Source organism: Macaca thibetana, chromosome 19 (genome assembly GCF_024542745.1).
Source record: "Macaca thibetana thibetana isolate TM-01 chromosome 19, ASM2454274v1, whole genome shotgun sequence".
Classification (NCBI taxonomy): domain Eukaryota; kingdom Metazoa; phylum Chordata; class Mammalia; order Primates; family Cercopithecidae; genus Macaca; species Macaca thibetana.
Genome location: NC_065596.1, coordinates 11,176,792 through 11,194,431, shown reverse-complemented (window position 1 = coordinate 11,194,431; position 17,640 = coordinate 11,176,792). Strand labels below are relative to the sequence as shown.

Genomic DNA, 17,640 nt, shown 5'->3' with positions numbered 1-17,640 from the left:
TGTCCTTCCCATGGGCCTCAGTTTCCGCTGTTAAAAAGGAAGAGCTGGCTGGGCATGGTGGCTCACGTCTGTAATACCAGCACTTTGGGAGGCCTAGGTGGGCAGATCAACTGAGGTCAGGAGTTTGAGACCAGCCTGGCTAACATGGCAAACCCCACCTCTACTAAAAATATAAAAATTAGCCAGTGTGGTGACACATGCCTGTAAACCCAGCTACTTGGGAGGCTGAGGCATGAGAATCACTTGAACCTGGGAGGTGGAGGTTGCAGTGAGCCAAGATTGGGCCACAGTACTATAGCCTGGGTGACAGAGCAAGACCCTGTCTAAAAAAAAAAAAAAAAAAAAAGAAGAACAACAATTGTGCCCTCCTACCCTCCAACCAACAAGCCAACCAACCTTAGGCCAATTTTAAAAGGAATGAGAAAAAGTTCTGTGGGTCTCCATCTTGTAGTTTTTGCCCTGGTTCGATGAGAAGGACTGGATGTAGATTATTGCCAAGGACTTAGCTTTTGTGTTGACTGGTAGGTTCCTGGGTGTTTATGATATTTAAAAAATAAACTAATTAACTGAATAATTCACATAATAACAATGGACCATAACAGCCCCATAATGCCAGGGTGCTGTGATCTGACAATTATACTTATTCTACTTCTACGTGACTGGGCTCCAAAGGAAAAAAGGAAATAGAAATCATAACGATATCCTATTTGTAATCCTGAAGTTAAGTACTTAGTTGGAGCGACACAGGCAACCCAACTAAGGCATGGCTTTTCTCCCAACTTGGAAAACTTGTCTTACGTCCCCTAGAAATCCTGTGTTGTGAGTGATCTAAAAGTCTTGAGCAAGACAAAATCTTTCGTTCTTTGATGAGCAAGCATAAAAGTGCAAATGCCTCAGGGAGGGGTAAAACATGGATATGTATTTGCTCCAGCAAATAAATGGCTGACATCAGATCCTTTTCTGAGAGGGTTTTCTTGGTGGGGTAGGAAGATGAGGAGTTAGGAAGGGCGTGGGTACTTGCTTAATGGATAGAAAGGAGAGATGAGGAGGGTTTCTGAGGAGCAGAAAGCATACAGAAAGGAAAGAGACAGAGGATTGAAACTAACTTCCATGAATTTCATATAGCTAATTAAGGCCACAAAACTAATTGTCTTTGGTGGTTGTGATGGTTTAAATGTTTGTGTCCCCTCCAACGTTTATGTTGACACTTAATTGCCAATGTAACAGTATTAAGAGGTGGGGCCTTCAGGAGGTGATTAGGTCATGACAGTAGAGCTCTCATGAATGGGATTAGGTGCCCTTATAAAAGAGCTTGACAGAGGAATTTTGTCCCTCTTGCTCCTCCACCTTCTGCCATGTGAGGACCCAGTGTTCCTCCCTTCCAGAGGATACAGTGTTCAAGGTACAATCTTGGAAGCAGAGAGCAGCCTTCACCAGACAAGGAAACCTGCCAGTGCCTTGATCTTGGACTTCCCAGCCTCTAGAATTGTGAGAAAATAAATTTCTGTTCTTATCAAATTACCCAGTCTCAGGTAATTTGTTACAGCAGCACAAATGAACTAAGACATTTGTCAAGGGTGTTTCCTATATCACGCTTTTAAGAGGTGTTCTGAACTAACCGTCAAAGTCCTTCACACTTATTTATCACCAAAATTTCTCTTTATTTATAGGACACTAAGGAGATCCTAGTGTCTGAGGGGAACTCTAAGGTTCCTAGGACAAAAATATCAGCAAAGGAAGTCTGTTTGTAACATCTGATACATTCCAAGACCCACGAGAAGTAACTCTGGGAGGACTGAAGAGTTTCTGAGATCTTGTTCCTCAGTTACCATGGAAACATGATAGCAAGTGATGCACAAGACTTGAAAGAATTACTTATCCCTAGCATTGTTGGATCTGGAAGAACTTTCAGGACCATCAAATCCAGTTTCTACCACATAGTTGTGGAGTCTGAGACCCAGAGAAACAACTACACCTCATTGATCCCAAGATGTACATTTTTGTTCACATTTTGACATCTCTGAAATTAACGTGTATTTTTTTTTTTTTTTTTTTTTTTTTTTTAGATGATGTCTAGTTCTGTTGCCCAGGCTGGAGTGCAGTGGCGCGATCTTGGCTCACTGCAACCTCTGCCTCTCGGGTTCAAGCGATTCTCCTGTCTCAGCCTTCCAAGTAGCTGGGATTACAGGTACCTGCCATCATGCCCAGCTAATGTGTGACCCTGGGCAATCTACTTAACCTCTCTGTGTCTCAGTTTTCTCAAATGGAAAGTGGGAATGAGTAAAGGACCTTTATAGACACTGAGGGCCCAGGCAGGAAGTCTCAGTCCCTTGTTCCTGAACCAGGACAGACTGTACAAGATCATTAGTGGAGAGAATATAGGAGATTAAAAATAGAGTATTAGAGGAAGTTAAAACAAGAAGTAGAGTCCTCATTTATAAGAGACTCCAGAGGGACCAAAAACAATTACTAAGTTTGAAACTAGGTCAGGGCCCTGGGAAGGAGAACTGGTTCCTGAGGGGTGTCCTGGGGGGTCAGCCAACGTGACTGGGAACAAGGAGGGTTATAAGAAGACAATGGCCTGGACTAGGCTCATGGGCCTTTCTAGGTCAAAGACTAGACTGTCTCTTCTTGCTGTCCTAAGTCAATTCTGAACCAGGTCAGAAGGGCAGTGAAAGCCAGTAGGCAAAAGACGTTTTGGGAAGTCCTTACTTGGGACCTGCAAGCCAAAGCCAGGGCATCCACCTGCCCACCTCACTGCCCAATCACTACTCTTTTAATTTAATTTTATTTTTTGAGACAGAGTCTCTCTCTGCTGCTCAGACTGGAGTACAGTGGCATGATCTTGGCTCATTGCAACCTCCACCTCCTGGGTTCAACCAATTCTAGTGCCTCAGCCTCCTGAGTAGCTGGGATTACAGGTGTGCACCATCATGCCTGGCTAATTTTTGTATTTTTTGTAAAGACAGGGCTTCACCATATTGGCCTGGCTGGTCTTGAACTCCTGGCCTTAGGTGATCCACCCACCTCAGCCTCCCAAAATGCTGGAATTATAGGTGTGAGCCACCGTGCCTAGCCCCAGTCACTGCTCTTGTTGATTCCTCAGAGCTCTTTACTTTTTAAATCCTGCTCAGACATCTCCCCATCTTTTGCTGCTTTTCCTCACCCTCACTTGGCCCTCAATTTTGATACTATCTCATGCTAACTCATATAGAATCTGGGAATAGGCCCAGAGGGCAAAGCCTTGGTGGTCCTTGTACCCTGAGGGAGCAAGATGCTCTCACAGATACTGGAGGGAATGTTCTATGAATGAATAAGAAAGCCAAAAAGGGCAGGGGAGGAAGTATTAGGTTGGTGCAAAAGTAATTGTAGTTAAAAAAAAAAAAAAAAGGCAAAAAACGCAATTAATTTTGCACCAAACAGGAAAGAAGCAGAATGTTTGAAAGAAGAGAGAAGCAGTCAGAAATAAGCAGAGAAAATGAGGGCAACATATGAGCCACTCCTTATTTCTAAGGCATCCTCTATCTCTTAACCATAAGTTATGAACTTTTCCAGAGATGTACACAGAAATTATTTTTTTTTTTTTTTTTTTTTTTTGAGACGGAGTCTCACGCTGTTGCCCAGGCTGGAGTGCAGTGGCGCGATCTCGGCTCACTGCAAGCTCCGCCTCCCGGGTTCCCGCCATTCTCCTGCCTCAGCCTCCTGAGTAGCTGGGACTACAGGCGCCCGCCACCGCGCCCGGCTAATTTTTTTGTATTTTTAGTAGAGACGGGGTTTCACTGTGGTCTCGATCTCCTGACCTTGTGATCCGCCCGCCTCGGCCTCCCAAAGTGCTGGGATTACAGACTTGAGCCACCGCGCCCGGCCAGAAATTATTAATACATGTTTCTTTTTCTGTCTATCTTATGAGCTCTGTCTTTCTCTGTCTCTCTTCCAACATCCCCTTCACCAGCACCCCTCTGTCTCTCTCTCTTAGAAAGGAGCATTTGTTGGCCTGAATTCCAGCTTCTAGCTCTCAGGCCTAAGGGAGATGGATTCCATTGTCATAGCAACAGCAACATTGGCCCCAGTGACAGTTATAGAAATGGCTAAAGGAAAGGGCAGATTCAAGGAGGACCAAAGAAGACACACATACTAAAAGAGAAAGTGGAAAAAGGGTGTGAGGGAGGGATCACAGAGTTGGCAGGGGTGGGGCTGGGCGATACTCACAAAGGAAGTCGGAGAGCCACTCGGGCTGGTTGTAGTGAACAATAGCAACACACAGCGTGTTGAGAGCTACCAAACTGAGTACAGTCCAGTAGAAGGCCTGAGTTTTGACCATGCGGCGGATGTAGAAACGCATCCTCCTCTCTTTTTTGTGAAAAAAGGTCGAGTTCTCCAGCTTGGCACTTTTAATGCTGGCTCGGGCGAAGGGAGAACCTGCCAGGGAAAAGATGGAGAATGTCAGGCTTAGGCTGTTCCTGTGGAAGAAATTAACCAGTGTGCAGCCCAAGCACAGATCTTAGCCAGGGGATCCATTAGTCTCTCCAGCAAGCCCTCTGGCCTGAGGGAACCATCATGACCCATGGGCTTAGTTTTGCATAGATGGAGCTTATGAGAAGACAATGTCCCTGAAAATAACAGAATCAGAAATAACCAATGAGTAAGCAGGATGTTGATAGCTCTCTGTTGCAGGAGCCAATTTTCCATGACTCCCACTCCCAGGCACATCTGATACCTCTGGGAGTCACACCACAGGGCAGGATAAAGCAGGGCCTCCATTCCCTGATGCAGGGGCAGGCAACAGAGCTGCACGGAGCATGTTTGGAAGGCCTCCAGAAAGAGATGTGGATAAGACTCTAGTTTTCCATGGACATTTCACTTTAGAAGTGATCACTGAGGAATGAGCTGGGTGTGTCCTCTGCCTGCATATAGTTTTGCTCTTATGCATTTATTGAGTACCTATTTTGTGCTAGCCTCTGTTCCAGGGGCTCAGGATACATTAGGCAATAGAGCCTGGACTTCCTGGGTCTGACCTTCTAAGGGGAGGAGACAGACAGTGGACATAATAAGTAAATTAACAGTGGGATGGAAAATGAAAGGTGCTATGAAAAAAAAAAAGTTGGGATGGGTGCAGTGGCACATGCTTGTAATCCCAGTATTTTGGGAAGCTGGAGTGGGAGGACTGTTTGAGGCCAGGAGTTTGACACCAGCCTGGGCAACATAGCGAGACATGTTTTTTAAATAACAATTGTTTTTTTACAGAGAAAAAGTAAAGCATCACAGAGGGACTGGGAGCCCTAGGAGAGTCCACGGGGTAGGCTACAGCATTAAATTGCAAGGTCAAGGTGAGTGTATTGACTTGTCACTTCAATATCTTAGGTAGAGGAAACAGCAAATTTAAGGTCCTGAAGCGTGAATGTGTCTGCCCAACAGTTTTGGGGAACAGCACAAGGAAGTCAGTGTGGATGGAGTGGAGTGGTTGAGGGGAAAAGAGAAGGAGGTGAAGGCAGGGAGGTGATAGGCAGATCATGCAGGGCCTGGTGGACCACAAGGAGGACTTTGGCTTTTACCTTGAGTGAGGTGGGAGCCATGGAGGGTTCTGAGTACAGGAGGGATGGAACCTGACTTGGGTGTTCACAGGCACCCTCTGGCTGCCGTGGGGGACAGTAGACAGTGAGAGGTGAGGACAGGAGCTGGGAGACCAGGCTGGAGGTGACTGACCCATCCAGGCAAGTGATGATGATGATGGAAGGGAGCTGGAGTTGGGTGGTAGTTAAGCGGGGAGAATTTGGGATGAATCATTTAAGACAGATTCAACATTTGCTGATGGAATGGTGTGAGTATAAGAGACAGGGATGAGCCAAGGTTTTTGGTGAACCCCTTGAGGGATGGAGCTCTCATCCACTGAATGGGCACAGGTTTAGGGGAAGGTCAGAGCTCAGTTTTGGACAGATTGAATTTACCTTCTAAAATACCTCTATCTTTTTTTTTTTTTTTTTTTTTTTTGAGACAGGATCTTAATTTGTTGCTCAGGCTGGAATGCAGTGGCTTGATCATAGCTCACTGCAGCCTTGAACTCCTGGGTTTAAGCGATCCTTCTACCTCAGCCTCCCGTGTAGCTACAACTACAGGCATGTACACCACCATGCCCACTTAATTAAAACAATTTTGTTTTTGGTAGCAATGAGGTCTCCCTATGTTGCCCAGGCTGGTCTTGAACTCCTGGGTTCAAGCAATCCTCCCGCCTCAGCCTCCCTAAGCATTGGGATTACAGCATGAACCACCATGCCCAGCCTTAAGATACCTTTTCTTTTTTTTTTCTTTTTTTTTTTTTTTTTGACGCGGAGTCTTGCTCTGTGCCCCAGGCTGGAGCGCAGTGGCGCGATCTCGGCTCACTGCAAGCTCCGCTCCCCCGGGTTCACGCCATTCTCCTGCCTCAGCCTCCCGAGTAGCTGGGACTACAGGCGCCCGCCACCTCGCCCGGCTAATTTTCTTGTATTTTTAGTAGAGACGGGGTTTCACCATGTTAGCCAGGATGGTCTCGATCTCCTGACCTCATGATCCGCCCGTCTCGGCCTCCCAAAGTGCTGGGATTACAGGCTTGAGCCACCGCGCCCGGCCAAGATACCTTTTCTTATAAACCCTCAGTTGCATTCATTTTTAAGTGGTTCTTCATTGATTCATTCATTCATTAGTACATTCATTCTTTCATCCATCCATTTGTTCATTTATTCATTCATTCTTTCACTATTCTTAAATTCATTAGCACATTCATCATTCATCCATTCCTTTGTGTGTACATCATTCATTGGCTCATCCATTCATCCATCCATTCATTATTCATTTGCTCATTTGTTTCTCCATTCATTCCTCCATTTATCCATTCACCCATTCATCCATCCAGCACACTTATCAAAACCACCCCACTTGCCAGACACAGGACACAGCAAACACCTCCAAGGAGGCCACTTCCTATCAGCAAAATTTTCACCGGAGATTTTGAGTTGGCACCCTAGGGGCCATACCGACTCATACTGGGTTTGTGAAAGCTGAAATTATTGGTCCACATTTAAAAACTGGGAGATTTTCCATGAAAATATGGATTTCAGCTTCCCCTGAATGAAAATAACAGCTGACGTTTATGGAACATTTAGCAGGCACCAGGCACTGCAGGGAACATGTTTTACACGACAAGCTACTTGCTCCTCCTCAGAGTCCTAGGAAGTGGGGACCAGTGTTATCCCCATTTTACAGCCAAGGAAACAGGCTGAGAGGGGTCTAGTAACTGGTGAAGATGTGTCAAGATAGTTCAGAGGGTGTGCTCTGGGCCACCACATCGCACACCTGGGGCATGTGGCCATGAGGCAGGGGCACAATTCCACTAGGCTGCAGTTGGCCAGGCCCGGTGGCTGTGACCTCCTTACAGGGACACTTCTCCTTTCTGCAAATACCATTCCCCTCGGGTTCATCACCTTCTCGAGCCCAGGGGCAGCTCCTCATGACCCTGCCCAGCATTTCTGGCCCTAGTCCCTGAAACTCTCAAAGATGTGTCCAGATCTGCAGGTCTCCAAAGGGCTTGGCCAAAAGAAATAAGACCCTTGGGACCTTGGGGGTCAGAGGGGATGTTCCACAGATCGAGAGAGAGAGAGAGATAGAGAGGAAGAGAGGGGGGGAGAGAGAGAGAGAGAGAGAGAGAGACCAACCACAACAGGCAGAAGGTCCCCAGCCCCCACTCCTGCTGAAGCCACACTGAAAACCTAGCTTAATCACCAACCAGCAGATGACCTTGGGCAAGCCACCTTGGTACACTGGAGACAACCACAGTTCCTACCTCAAAGGGCCATCCAAAGGCATAAATGAATTAATACATCTTAGCATGATGCCTGATACCTTATGATTATTGGATATAAATCTTCTAGTATAACCTCAAGAGCTGAAATAATGACTAGGTTCACGTGCCAGCCATTGAGAAAGTCTTTCCTGATCACTCAGCCTGGAGACACATCCCCACAACAGGTGTACCCTTCACTGGGAAGGGAGAGGGAAATGAATATTAATGGAACACCTACTAAGTGCTGGACCCCACGCTAGGTACTGTTACTTCTATAGTTGAATTTCATGCTCACTTTGACTCATGTTCCCTTTTTCTATACATTCCTGTCTCTCATTTTTCTCTATGGTCTGGAATTATAACTGTAGACAGTTTCTGGATTTTTAAAAATCATTTTCAAGAGATATTTTATTCAACCCAATACATCCAAAATATTACCATTTCAACATGGAATCAATATTAAGATGGATTCAAAAGATATTTTATACTCTTTCTTTTTGTACTAAGTCTGATGTGTTATTATGAAGTATATCTTAGTTCATGGTCAGCCACATTCAAGGGATCAAGAGCCAGTATAACTGGTACCAGTCCAAAATGTTCTTTTCATTTTTTTTTTTTTTTGAGATAGAGTCTCATTCTGTCACCCAGGCTGGAGTGCAGTGGCATGATCTTGGCTCACTGCAACCTCCGCCTCCCAAGTTCAAGTGATTCTCCTGCCTCAGCCTCCCAAGTGGCTGGAACTATAGGTGCCCACCACCACACCTGGCTAATTTTTGTATTTTTAGTAAAGATGGTGTTTTGCCATGTTGGCCGGGCTGGTCTTGAACTCCTAACCTCAAGTGATCTGCCCACTGCAGCCTCCCAAAGTGCTGGGATTACAGGCATGAGCTACTGGACGTCTGGGCCAGTCTGCAATGTTTTATGGTGAGGGAAGGGGTATGTCACCGCCAAGGATTCATCTGGTGATTTCTGGCAATTTGTATACCCTTAAAATTATATGTAAATTGTAATACAGCCATATTTGGCTTAATAAGGGAAACATGTTCTGAGAAATGCAGTGTTAGGCAATTTTGTCCTTGTGTGACCATCCTAAAGTGAATTTACACAAACCTAGATGTTGTAGCCTACTCCACACCCGGGCTATGTGGCTTGCAGCTCCTCGGCTACAAACCTGCCCGGCATATTACTGTACTTAATACTATAGACAACTATAACATCATAGTATTTGTGTGTCTGAACATATCTAAACACAGAAAAGGTACAGTAAAAACAGTATAAAAGAGAAAAGATGTTCAGCTGCATAGGGTACTTAGCATGAACGGAGCTTGCAGGACTGGAAGTTACTCTTGGTGAGGGAGTGAGTGAGTGGTGAGTGAATGTGAAGGCCTAGGACATTATTGTACACTCCTGTATATATTATAAACACTGTATACTCAGGCTACATGACATTTACAAAAAAATAAAGTAATTAGGGCCAGGCACGGTGGCTCATGCCTGTAATCCCAGCACTTTGGGAGGCTGAGGAGGGCGGATCATGAGGTCAGGAGTTTGAGACCAGCCTGGCCAACATGGTGAAACCCCATCTCTACTAAAAACACAAAAATTAGCCAGGCGTGGTGGTGCACACCTGTAATACCAGCTACTCGGGAGGCTGAGGCATGAGAAGCGCTTGAACCCGGGGGGCAGAGGTTGCAGTGAGCCGAGATCGTCCCACTGCACTCCTGCCTGGGCCACAGAGCAAGACTCTGTCTTGGAAAAAAAAAAGTAACCGTGCTCATGCTACAACATTATGACAGCTATGATGTCACTAAGTTATTGGAATTTTCAGCTCCATCATATTATCTTATGGGTTCACAATCATATATATTATCTGTCATTGACCAAAATGACATTATGCAGCATATGACTGTAGCTGCTGCCCATATTGTGGGTTGAACTGTGTCCCCCAAAAAGGTTTGTTGAAGCCCTAACCCCTGGTACCAGCAAAAGTGGCCTTATTTGAAAATAGGGTCTTTGCAGGTGGTAATCAAGTTAAGATGAGGTCAAACTTAATTAGAGTGGGTCGTAAATCCAACGACTGGTGTCTTTAGAAGAGGAGAAGCAGGCTGGGCACTGCGGTTCACGCCTGTAATCCCAGCACTTTGGGAGGCCAAGGCAGGCGGATCACTTGAGGTCAGGAGTTCAAGATCAGTCTGGCCAACCTGGCAAAACCCTGTCTCTACTAAAAAATACAAAAATTAGCTGGGCGTGGTGGTGCACACCTGTAATCCCAGCTACTCAGGAGGCTGAGGTGGGAGGACTGCATGAGCCTGGGAGGTTGAGGTTGCAGTGAGCTGTGATCGTGCCATTGCATTCCAGCCTAGGTGACGGAGTGAGACTTGTCTCAGAAAAAAAAAAAAAAAAAAAAAAAAAAAAGGAAAAGAAATGGCATAGAGACTCACAGAAAGAAGACCATATGACAACAGAGGCAGAGATTGGAATTACGCATCTATGAACTGAGGAACACCAGGGATTGCTGGCAGCACCAGAAACTAAGAAAATGGAATGGAACAGATTCTCCCTTAAAACCTTCGGAGGGATCATGGTGGCTCTGCTGACACCTTGATTTCAGTTTGGACTTCTGGCCTCCAGAACTGTGAGAGAAGAAATTTCTGTTGTTTTAAGCCACTGGGTTTGTGACACTTTGTAATGGCAACTCTGGGAACTCAATACCACCCATATAGAGCCTGTATTATTAAAACCATGTAAATAGATCCCCTTTTCCCCACATCCTCGCCAGCACTTGTTAGGATTTGTCTTTTTTTTGTTTTTTGAGATGGAGTCTCACTCTGTCACCCAGGCTGTAGTGCAGTGGCGTGACCTCTGCTAACTGCAACCTCTGCCTCCTGGTTTAAGCAATTCTCCTGCCTCAGCCTCCTGAGTAGCTGGGACTACAGGTGTGCACTACTGCACCTGGCTAATTTTTGTATTTTTAGTAGAGACGGGGTTTCACCATGTTGGACAGCCTGCTTCTCCTCTTATGAAGACAGCAGTCGTTGGATTTAGGACCCACCCTAATTAAGTTTGACCTCATCTTAACTTGATTATCACCTGCAAAGATCCTATTTTCATGTAAGGCCACATTCGCAGGTATCAGGGGTTAGGACTTCAACAAACCTCATTTGTCTTTTTGATGATAGCTACTCTAGGCTGAGCATGGTGTCTCACACCTGTAATCCTGGCACTTTGGGAGGCCAAGGAGGGCAGATCATTTGAGGTCAGGAGTTCAAGACCAGCCTGACCAACATAGTAAAACCCCATCTCTACTAAAATACAAAAGTTAGCTGGGCATGGTGGCGTGTGTCTGTAATTTCAGCTACTCAGGAGGCTGAGGCAGGAGAATCCCTTGAACCCAGGAGGGACAGGTTGCAGTGAGCTGAGATCATGCCACTGCACTCCAGCTTGGGCGACAGAGCGAGACTTCCTCTCAACAAACAAACAAACAAACAAACAAAAAAGATACAGCTACTCTAACAGGTGTGAGGTGATAGCTGATGGAGATTTTGATTTGCATTTCTCTGATGATGAGTGATGTTCAACATTTTATTCATATACCTGTTGGCCACTTGTATGTCTTTTCTTTTGGGATACGTATGTTCAGATCCTTTGTACATTTTTATTTCGAGACAGGGTTTCATTCTGTCGCTCAGGGTGGAGTGCAGTGATGCAATGTCAGCTCACTGTAACCTCCTCCTCCCGGGCTTAAGGGATCCTCACATCTTAGCCTCCCGAGTAGCTGTCTTTGCTCATTTTTAATTGGGTTACTTGTTTTCTTGCTGTTGAGTTGTTTGAGTTCCTTATGTATTTTGGATATTAGCTCCTTATCACAAGTATTGTTTGCAAACATTTTCTCACATTCCTTAGGTTGTCTCTTCCCTCTGCAGAATGTTTCCTTTGCTGTGCACAAACTTTTTAGTTTGATACGATCCCATTTGTCCATTTTTGCTTCTGTTGCCCGTGCTTTTGAGGTCCTGTCCAAAAAAATCATTCCCGAGACCAATGCCATGGAGCTTTCTCCCTATGTTTTCTCAGAGCATCTTTACCATTTCAGGTGTGACATTTAAGTCTTTTCAGAACATCTGCACTCCCACGTTCGCTTCAGCATTATTCACAATAGCCAAAATACGGAAGCAAACTAAGTGTCCCGCAATGGATGAATGGATAAAGAAAATGTGGTATATATACAAATAGAATATTATACAGCCCTAAAAAGAAGGAAATCCTGTAATGTGTGACAACATGGATAGAAATGGAGGAGTAAAATAAGCTGGCACAGAAAGATAATTATGGTATGATCTCATATGTGGGAGCTTAAGACTAAAAAAAATCGATCTCATAGAAAGAGCAGGAAGGTGGTTCCTGGAGGCTGCAGGGGAGGAGGAGGGATTGAGAAAGAGAAGATGTTGATCAAAGGGTGTAAGTTAGACTGGAGGAGTAAGTTTTAGTGACCTATTACATTGCATTGCATTGCATTTAGTGATACATTAATACATTACTGTGTATTTATATTGCATTATTAATGTGTTGTGTATTTCAAAATTGCTAAGAGATTTTTAATGCCTTCCCTACACACAAAAAAATGGTGAGATGGTGAGGTGATAGATGTGTTAACTAGCATGATTGAATCATTCTATGATACATACATAGATTAAAACATCACACTGTACCACATAAACATATACAATTACCATTTGTCAGCTGCAAATAAATTAATTTAAAAATCATGCCTGTAATCCCAGCACTTTGGGAAGCCAGGGCAGGAGGATCACTTGAGACCAGGAGTTTGAGACCAGCCTGGGCAACATAGCCAGAACCCATCTCAACAACAACAACAACAAATTAGCTGGGTATGGTGGCACCTGTAGTCCCAGCTACTTGGGAGGCTAAGCTGGCAGGATTGCTTGAGCCCAGGAGCTCCATGCTGCAGAGAGCTATGATCATACCACTGCACTCCAGCCTGAGTGACAGAGCAAGAACCTACCTCTAAAAACAAATTTAAAAAATCATCTAAATGGGATCTGGTTTTCCTAAAAAAGCAGAGTTACAATGGCAGCTTCCATTCATAATGGCTCAACTTTTTTTGTTTTGTTTTGTTTTGTTTTCATATGTTCCACATTTTACTTATTTATAATTGTTTTTTTCCTCCTCCCTCCTCTTCCTCTTCTTCCTTCTTTCTTCCTCTTCCTCTTCTCCTCCTCCTCCCCCTCCTCCTCCTCCTCCTTCTTTTTTTAAATACAGGCTAGGTACATTGGCTCACACCTGCAATCCTAACACTTTGGGAGGCCAGGGCGAGAGGCTTGTTTGAAGCCAGGGGTTTGAGACCAGCCTGGGCAACGTAGCGAGACCCTGTCTCTATCAAGTATTAGCTGGGCACTGTGGCATGCGCCTGTAGCCTCAAATGATCCTCTCACCTTGGTCTTCCAAAACGTTGGGATTACAGGCGTGAACGACCACACCTGGCCTGTATTGTTGCATTCTTTACAGAAATAAATAAAGGCTCACTCTATTACCCAGGCTGGAGTGCAGATCTTGGCTCACTGCAACCTCCATTTCCCCGATTAAGTGATGCCTCTGCCTCCCGAGTAGCTGGGATTACAGGTGCCCACCTCCATGCCCAGCCGATTTTTGTATATTTATTAGAGACAAAGTTTCACCATTTTGGCCAGGCTGCTCTTGAACTCCTGGCCTCAAATCATCTGCCCGTCTTGGCATCCCAAAGTGCTGGGATTACAGGTGTGAGCCACCACGCCCAGCCATACTGTTATTTTTCTTTTTAAAATTATTATTCATTTATTATTATTCATAAAATTGCCAGATACAGGCTGTATCTATTTATAGTGCACAACATGATATTTTGGCCATATGTATACACTATGGAATGGCTCAGTTGAGCTCGTTAACATATGCATTACCACATATGCTTATCACTTTTGTCATGGTGAGAACGCTTAAAATCTACTCTCTGAGCAATTTTCAAGTATACAATACATTGTTATTAATACAGTCACCATGCTGTACAATAGATCCCTTGAATGTATTCCTCCAGTCTAAATGAAATTTGATATCCTGCCAGGCGCAGTGGCTCACACCTCTAATCCCAGCACTTTCGGAGGCTGAGGTGGGCAGATCACTTGAGGTCAGGAGTCTGAGACCAGCCTGGCCAACATGGTGAAACCCCATCTCTACTAAAAATACAAAAATTGGCCAGGCCTGGTGGTGTGCACCTGTAGTCCCAGCTACTTGGGAGGCTGAGGTGGGAGAATCACTTGAACCTGGAAGGCGGAGGTCACAGTGAGCCGAGATCGCGCCACTGCACTCCCACCTGGGTGACAGAGTAAGACTCCATCTCAAAAAACAAGAAAAAAAAAATGGATATCCTTTCAGTAACATGGCTCAACTTTCCATGTCAATGATTCAAGTTCCTTATTTCAGCAGTAAGTTCATCAATTAGAAATGAACCTGCTTTATAGTGCGTTTATCCACTGATTCAACAACACAGTAGAATCACCAATTATATAAGACTCCGTGTGGATCAAGTGTGGTGGGTCACGCCTGTTATCCCACTGCTTTGGGAGGTGGAGGTAGGCGTATTGTTTGAGACCAGGAGTTTGAGACCAGCCTAGGCAATATATCGAGAGCCCATCTCTTAAAAAATATAAAAAACTTAGCTGAGTGTAGCAGTCTACACCTGTCGTCCCAGCTACTAGGGAAGCTGAGGTGGGAGGATCACTTGAGTCCAGGGGTTTGAGGCTGCAGTGAGGTATGACTGCACCACTGCACTCCAGCCTGGGCAACAGGGCAAGACACTGTCTCAAAAAAAAAAAAAAAAAAAAAAAAAAAGGACTGTGCGTATTGTGGTGCAATGTGAATGTGAACGCAGACACCATAAAGCTCTCACCTTACTTTGAAATATGCATTACTGTATTATTACATTCTTTTTTTTTTTTTTTTTTTTTGAGATAAGGTCTCTGTCATGCAGGCTAGAGTAAAGGGGCATGCCGCGGCTCACTGCAGCTTTAACCTTCTGGGCTCAGGTGATCCTCCCACCTCAGCCTCACGAGTAGCTGGGACTACAGGCGTGTGCCACAATGCCCAGCTAATATTTGATAGAGATAGGGTCTCACTATGTTGCCCAGGCTGGTCTGAAACTCCTGGCCTCAAACGATCCTCCCACCTCGGCCTCCCAAAATGTTGGGATTACAGGCGTGAGCCACCACACCCTGCCTGTATTATTGCATTCTTTACATAAATAAATAAAGGTAAATGTGATTCCTTGCCAGAATCCTGGAATTCCAGAGATCTCTTTTGGAGTGGTCTAGAAAACCACTGGCTAGATTGGGGGCTCCTTTCTTTGTCTTTTTGAGTAATCAGGCTGATGAGGTGGGTTTTGGTGGATTTGCCGGTAGCAAACGTGGCTATGAACTAACAAGCCACTGGCCTGGGTTTTGGGTCTGTTTAGAAAGCTGCAATGTCACCTGCCTTGTTAACGGAGGTAGAGGCTGCAGTGGCAGTGAGCTGAGATGGTGCCATTGCCCTCCAGCCTGGGTGCTACAGCAAGACTCCATCTCAAAAAAAATATATACACACACACACACACACACACACACACACACACACACACACACGCACGCAGATTTTTTTTTTTTTTGATGGAGTTTCACTCTTGTTGCCCAGGCTGGAGGGCAATGGCATCATCTCAGCTCACTGCAGCCTCTGCCTCCCAGTTTCAAGCGATTCTCATGCCTCAGCCTCGCAAGTAGCTGGGATTACAGGCACACGCCACCACACCCACTTAATTTTTGAATTTTTAGTACAGATAGGGTTTCACCATGTTGGCCAGGCTGGTCTCCTACTCCTGACCTTAAGCAATCCGCCTGCTCAGCCTCCCAAAGTGCTGGGATTACAGGCGTGAGCCACCACGCCCGGCCAACAAAGCAGATTTTTAAGAATTAATGTTACTTATTTTTTTTAGAGACAGGTCCTCACTCTGTTGCCCAGGCTGCAGTGAAGTGGCACAATCATAGCTCACTGCAACCTTGAATTCCTGGGTTCAAGAAATCCTCCTGCTTCAGCTTCCCAGGAGGTGGGACTACAGGCGTGTGCCATAATGCCTGGTTAAGTTTTTAAACATTTTGTTTTTCAGAGATGGAGTCTTGTTATGTTGCCCAGGCTGGTCTTGAACTCCTGGCCTCAAGAGATCCTTCTGCACTGGCCTCCCAAAGCAGTGGGATTATAGGCGTGAGCCACTGTGCCTGGCCATAAAACAGATTTTAAAACAATGGAAGTAACCTAACACGTGAGACAGACATAATTGATCAAATACACAAGACACCGACTGAGCGCTCCAATTCTTGACATTTGCTTACAGGAGATTAAACAGATGCACACACAAGTGTAAGTAGAACGAGTTCTCCATTACAAGAAAAAGCATGTTTTGGCTGGAAATTAAAAATGCAAATGAAAACAAGCTTTCAGGTTTCATTACAAACCCACTTAACTGGGAAAGGAAATTAAATTGGTAATATTCGATGGCCTGGGTGGGGAATCCACGAACATATGCATACTTGGCAGGGTTTATAAATGGGCTCCATGTTTTTGAAACTCAGAATGGCTCTTTGAATAATGAGTTGAAAAGCTGTTAATATCTTTGATCCTATAATTATCTCCAAGGAAATACGCCCAAAGGGTGGGGGGGGGGAGTCATTGTACGTAAATGTGCACAGCAGTGCTCTTCGTAAGAGAAATGACTGGAAACAACTCAAACACCCTATAAAGGAACTATGGCTAAACAAACCATAGTGTATCCAAGTGTATCCACCCTACGAGATATGTGATCGCAATGGAAATTATGCCTAAACTCAGCAATAAGGTTATAAACTAGGGGTGAGTGAAAAAAAGGGAATATGAAATAGACCAGAAACTATGGATCAGAAACACATGGATGTGCTAACTTCTCTCCTTCCTCCATTTCTCTCCCTCCCTCTCTTCCTCCCTTCCTCTTTCTCTTGCCATCCTTTCTTCCTCTAAATTGCGGCCACACAGTTTTCTAAGCAGCCTAAATTCCTTATCTCCTCAATCTTATTCCAGTCTTATTTCCTCTGCCTGGATGCTTTTCCTTCCATTAAAAACAAAGATCCATTAAAGAACAACAACAATACATTCTCACTTTAGAAGGTCACGATCAACATAGTCCCAGTCAATGAATCAACAGGACAGAGGAATGAGAAGGGAAAGAATAAATGTTCCCTCTTTCCTCAAACTCTGGCTCTTGTGGTGGCAAAGGTCTGAGCCCTGCCTCTCACACTGTTCGTTCTGCTATTACCACCACCGTGATCTCCTACCCCATCCTTCAGTTTCCAGCTTAAACATCACTTCCTCCGGGTAGCCTTCCCTGACTGCTCCCCATCCTTCCAGAGCAAACTAAGCCCAGAGCCTCTCCCTGATGTGCCATTACCATTACAGGTTTATTTGTGTAATTCTCTGTTTAATTTCTATTTCCTGCACTGGACTGCAAGCTCCATGTAGGTAGGGATTTGGTTTGTGTCTTTTTTTTTTTTTTTTTTTTTTTTTTTTTGAGACAAGATCTTGCTCTGTTGCCCAGGCTGGAGGGCAGCGATGAGATCTCAGCTCACCACAACCTCTGCTTCCCAGGTTCAAGTGATGCTCCCGCCTCAGCCTCCCGAGTGGCTGGGACTACAGGCTAAGTTTTTGTATTTTTAGTAGAGCCAGGGTTTCACCATGTTGGCCAGGCTGGTCTCGAACTCCCAACATCAGGTGATCCGCTCATC

At 45.0% G+C, this 17,640-nt stretch overlaps 3 protein-coding genes across 20 annotated transcripts in view; 2 read left to right on the top strand and 1 right to left on the bottom strand.

Annotated features, from left to right (window-relative positions):
* C19H19orf53 (chromosome 19 C19orf53 homolog) overlaps positions 1-17,640 on the top strand; it is a 542,027-nt gene that overhangs the window by 73,849 nt on the left and 450,538 nt on the right. The window contains exon 1 of one of the 13 annotated variants that reach the window (XM_050770981.1): positions 7,651-7,655. The exons of the other annotated variants lie outside the window; for them this stretch is intronic. The gene's annotated coding sequence lies outside the window, so the exon portion shown is untranslated. Of the gene's footprint in view, positions 1-7,650; positions 7,656-17,640 lie in introns of those variants that run through there. 13 annotated transcript variants of the gene reach the window in all.
* YJU2B (YJU2 splicing factor homolog B) overlaps positions 1-17,640 on the top strand; it is a 595,535-nt gene that overhangs the window by 143,041 nt on the left and 434,854 nt on the right. The gene's annotated exons all lie outside the window — the stretch shown is intronic.
* The window catches only part of CACNA1A (calcium voltage-gated channel subunit alpha1 A), a 307,593-nt gene that overhangs the window by 115,019 nt on the left and 174,934 nt on the right, over positions 1-17,640 (bottom strand). For all 6 annotated transcript variants that reach the window (XM_050769983.1, XM_050769982.1, XM_050769981.1 and 3 more), the window contains exon 11: positions 4,210-4,419. In XM_050769983.1, the coding sequence (XP_050625940.1) occupies positions 4,210-4,419 (210 nt within the window). The remainder of the gene's footprint in view (positions 1-4,209; positions 4,420-17,640) is intronic.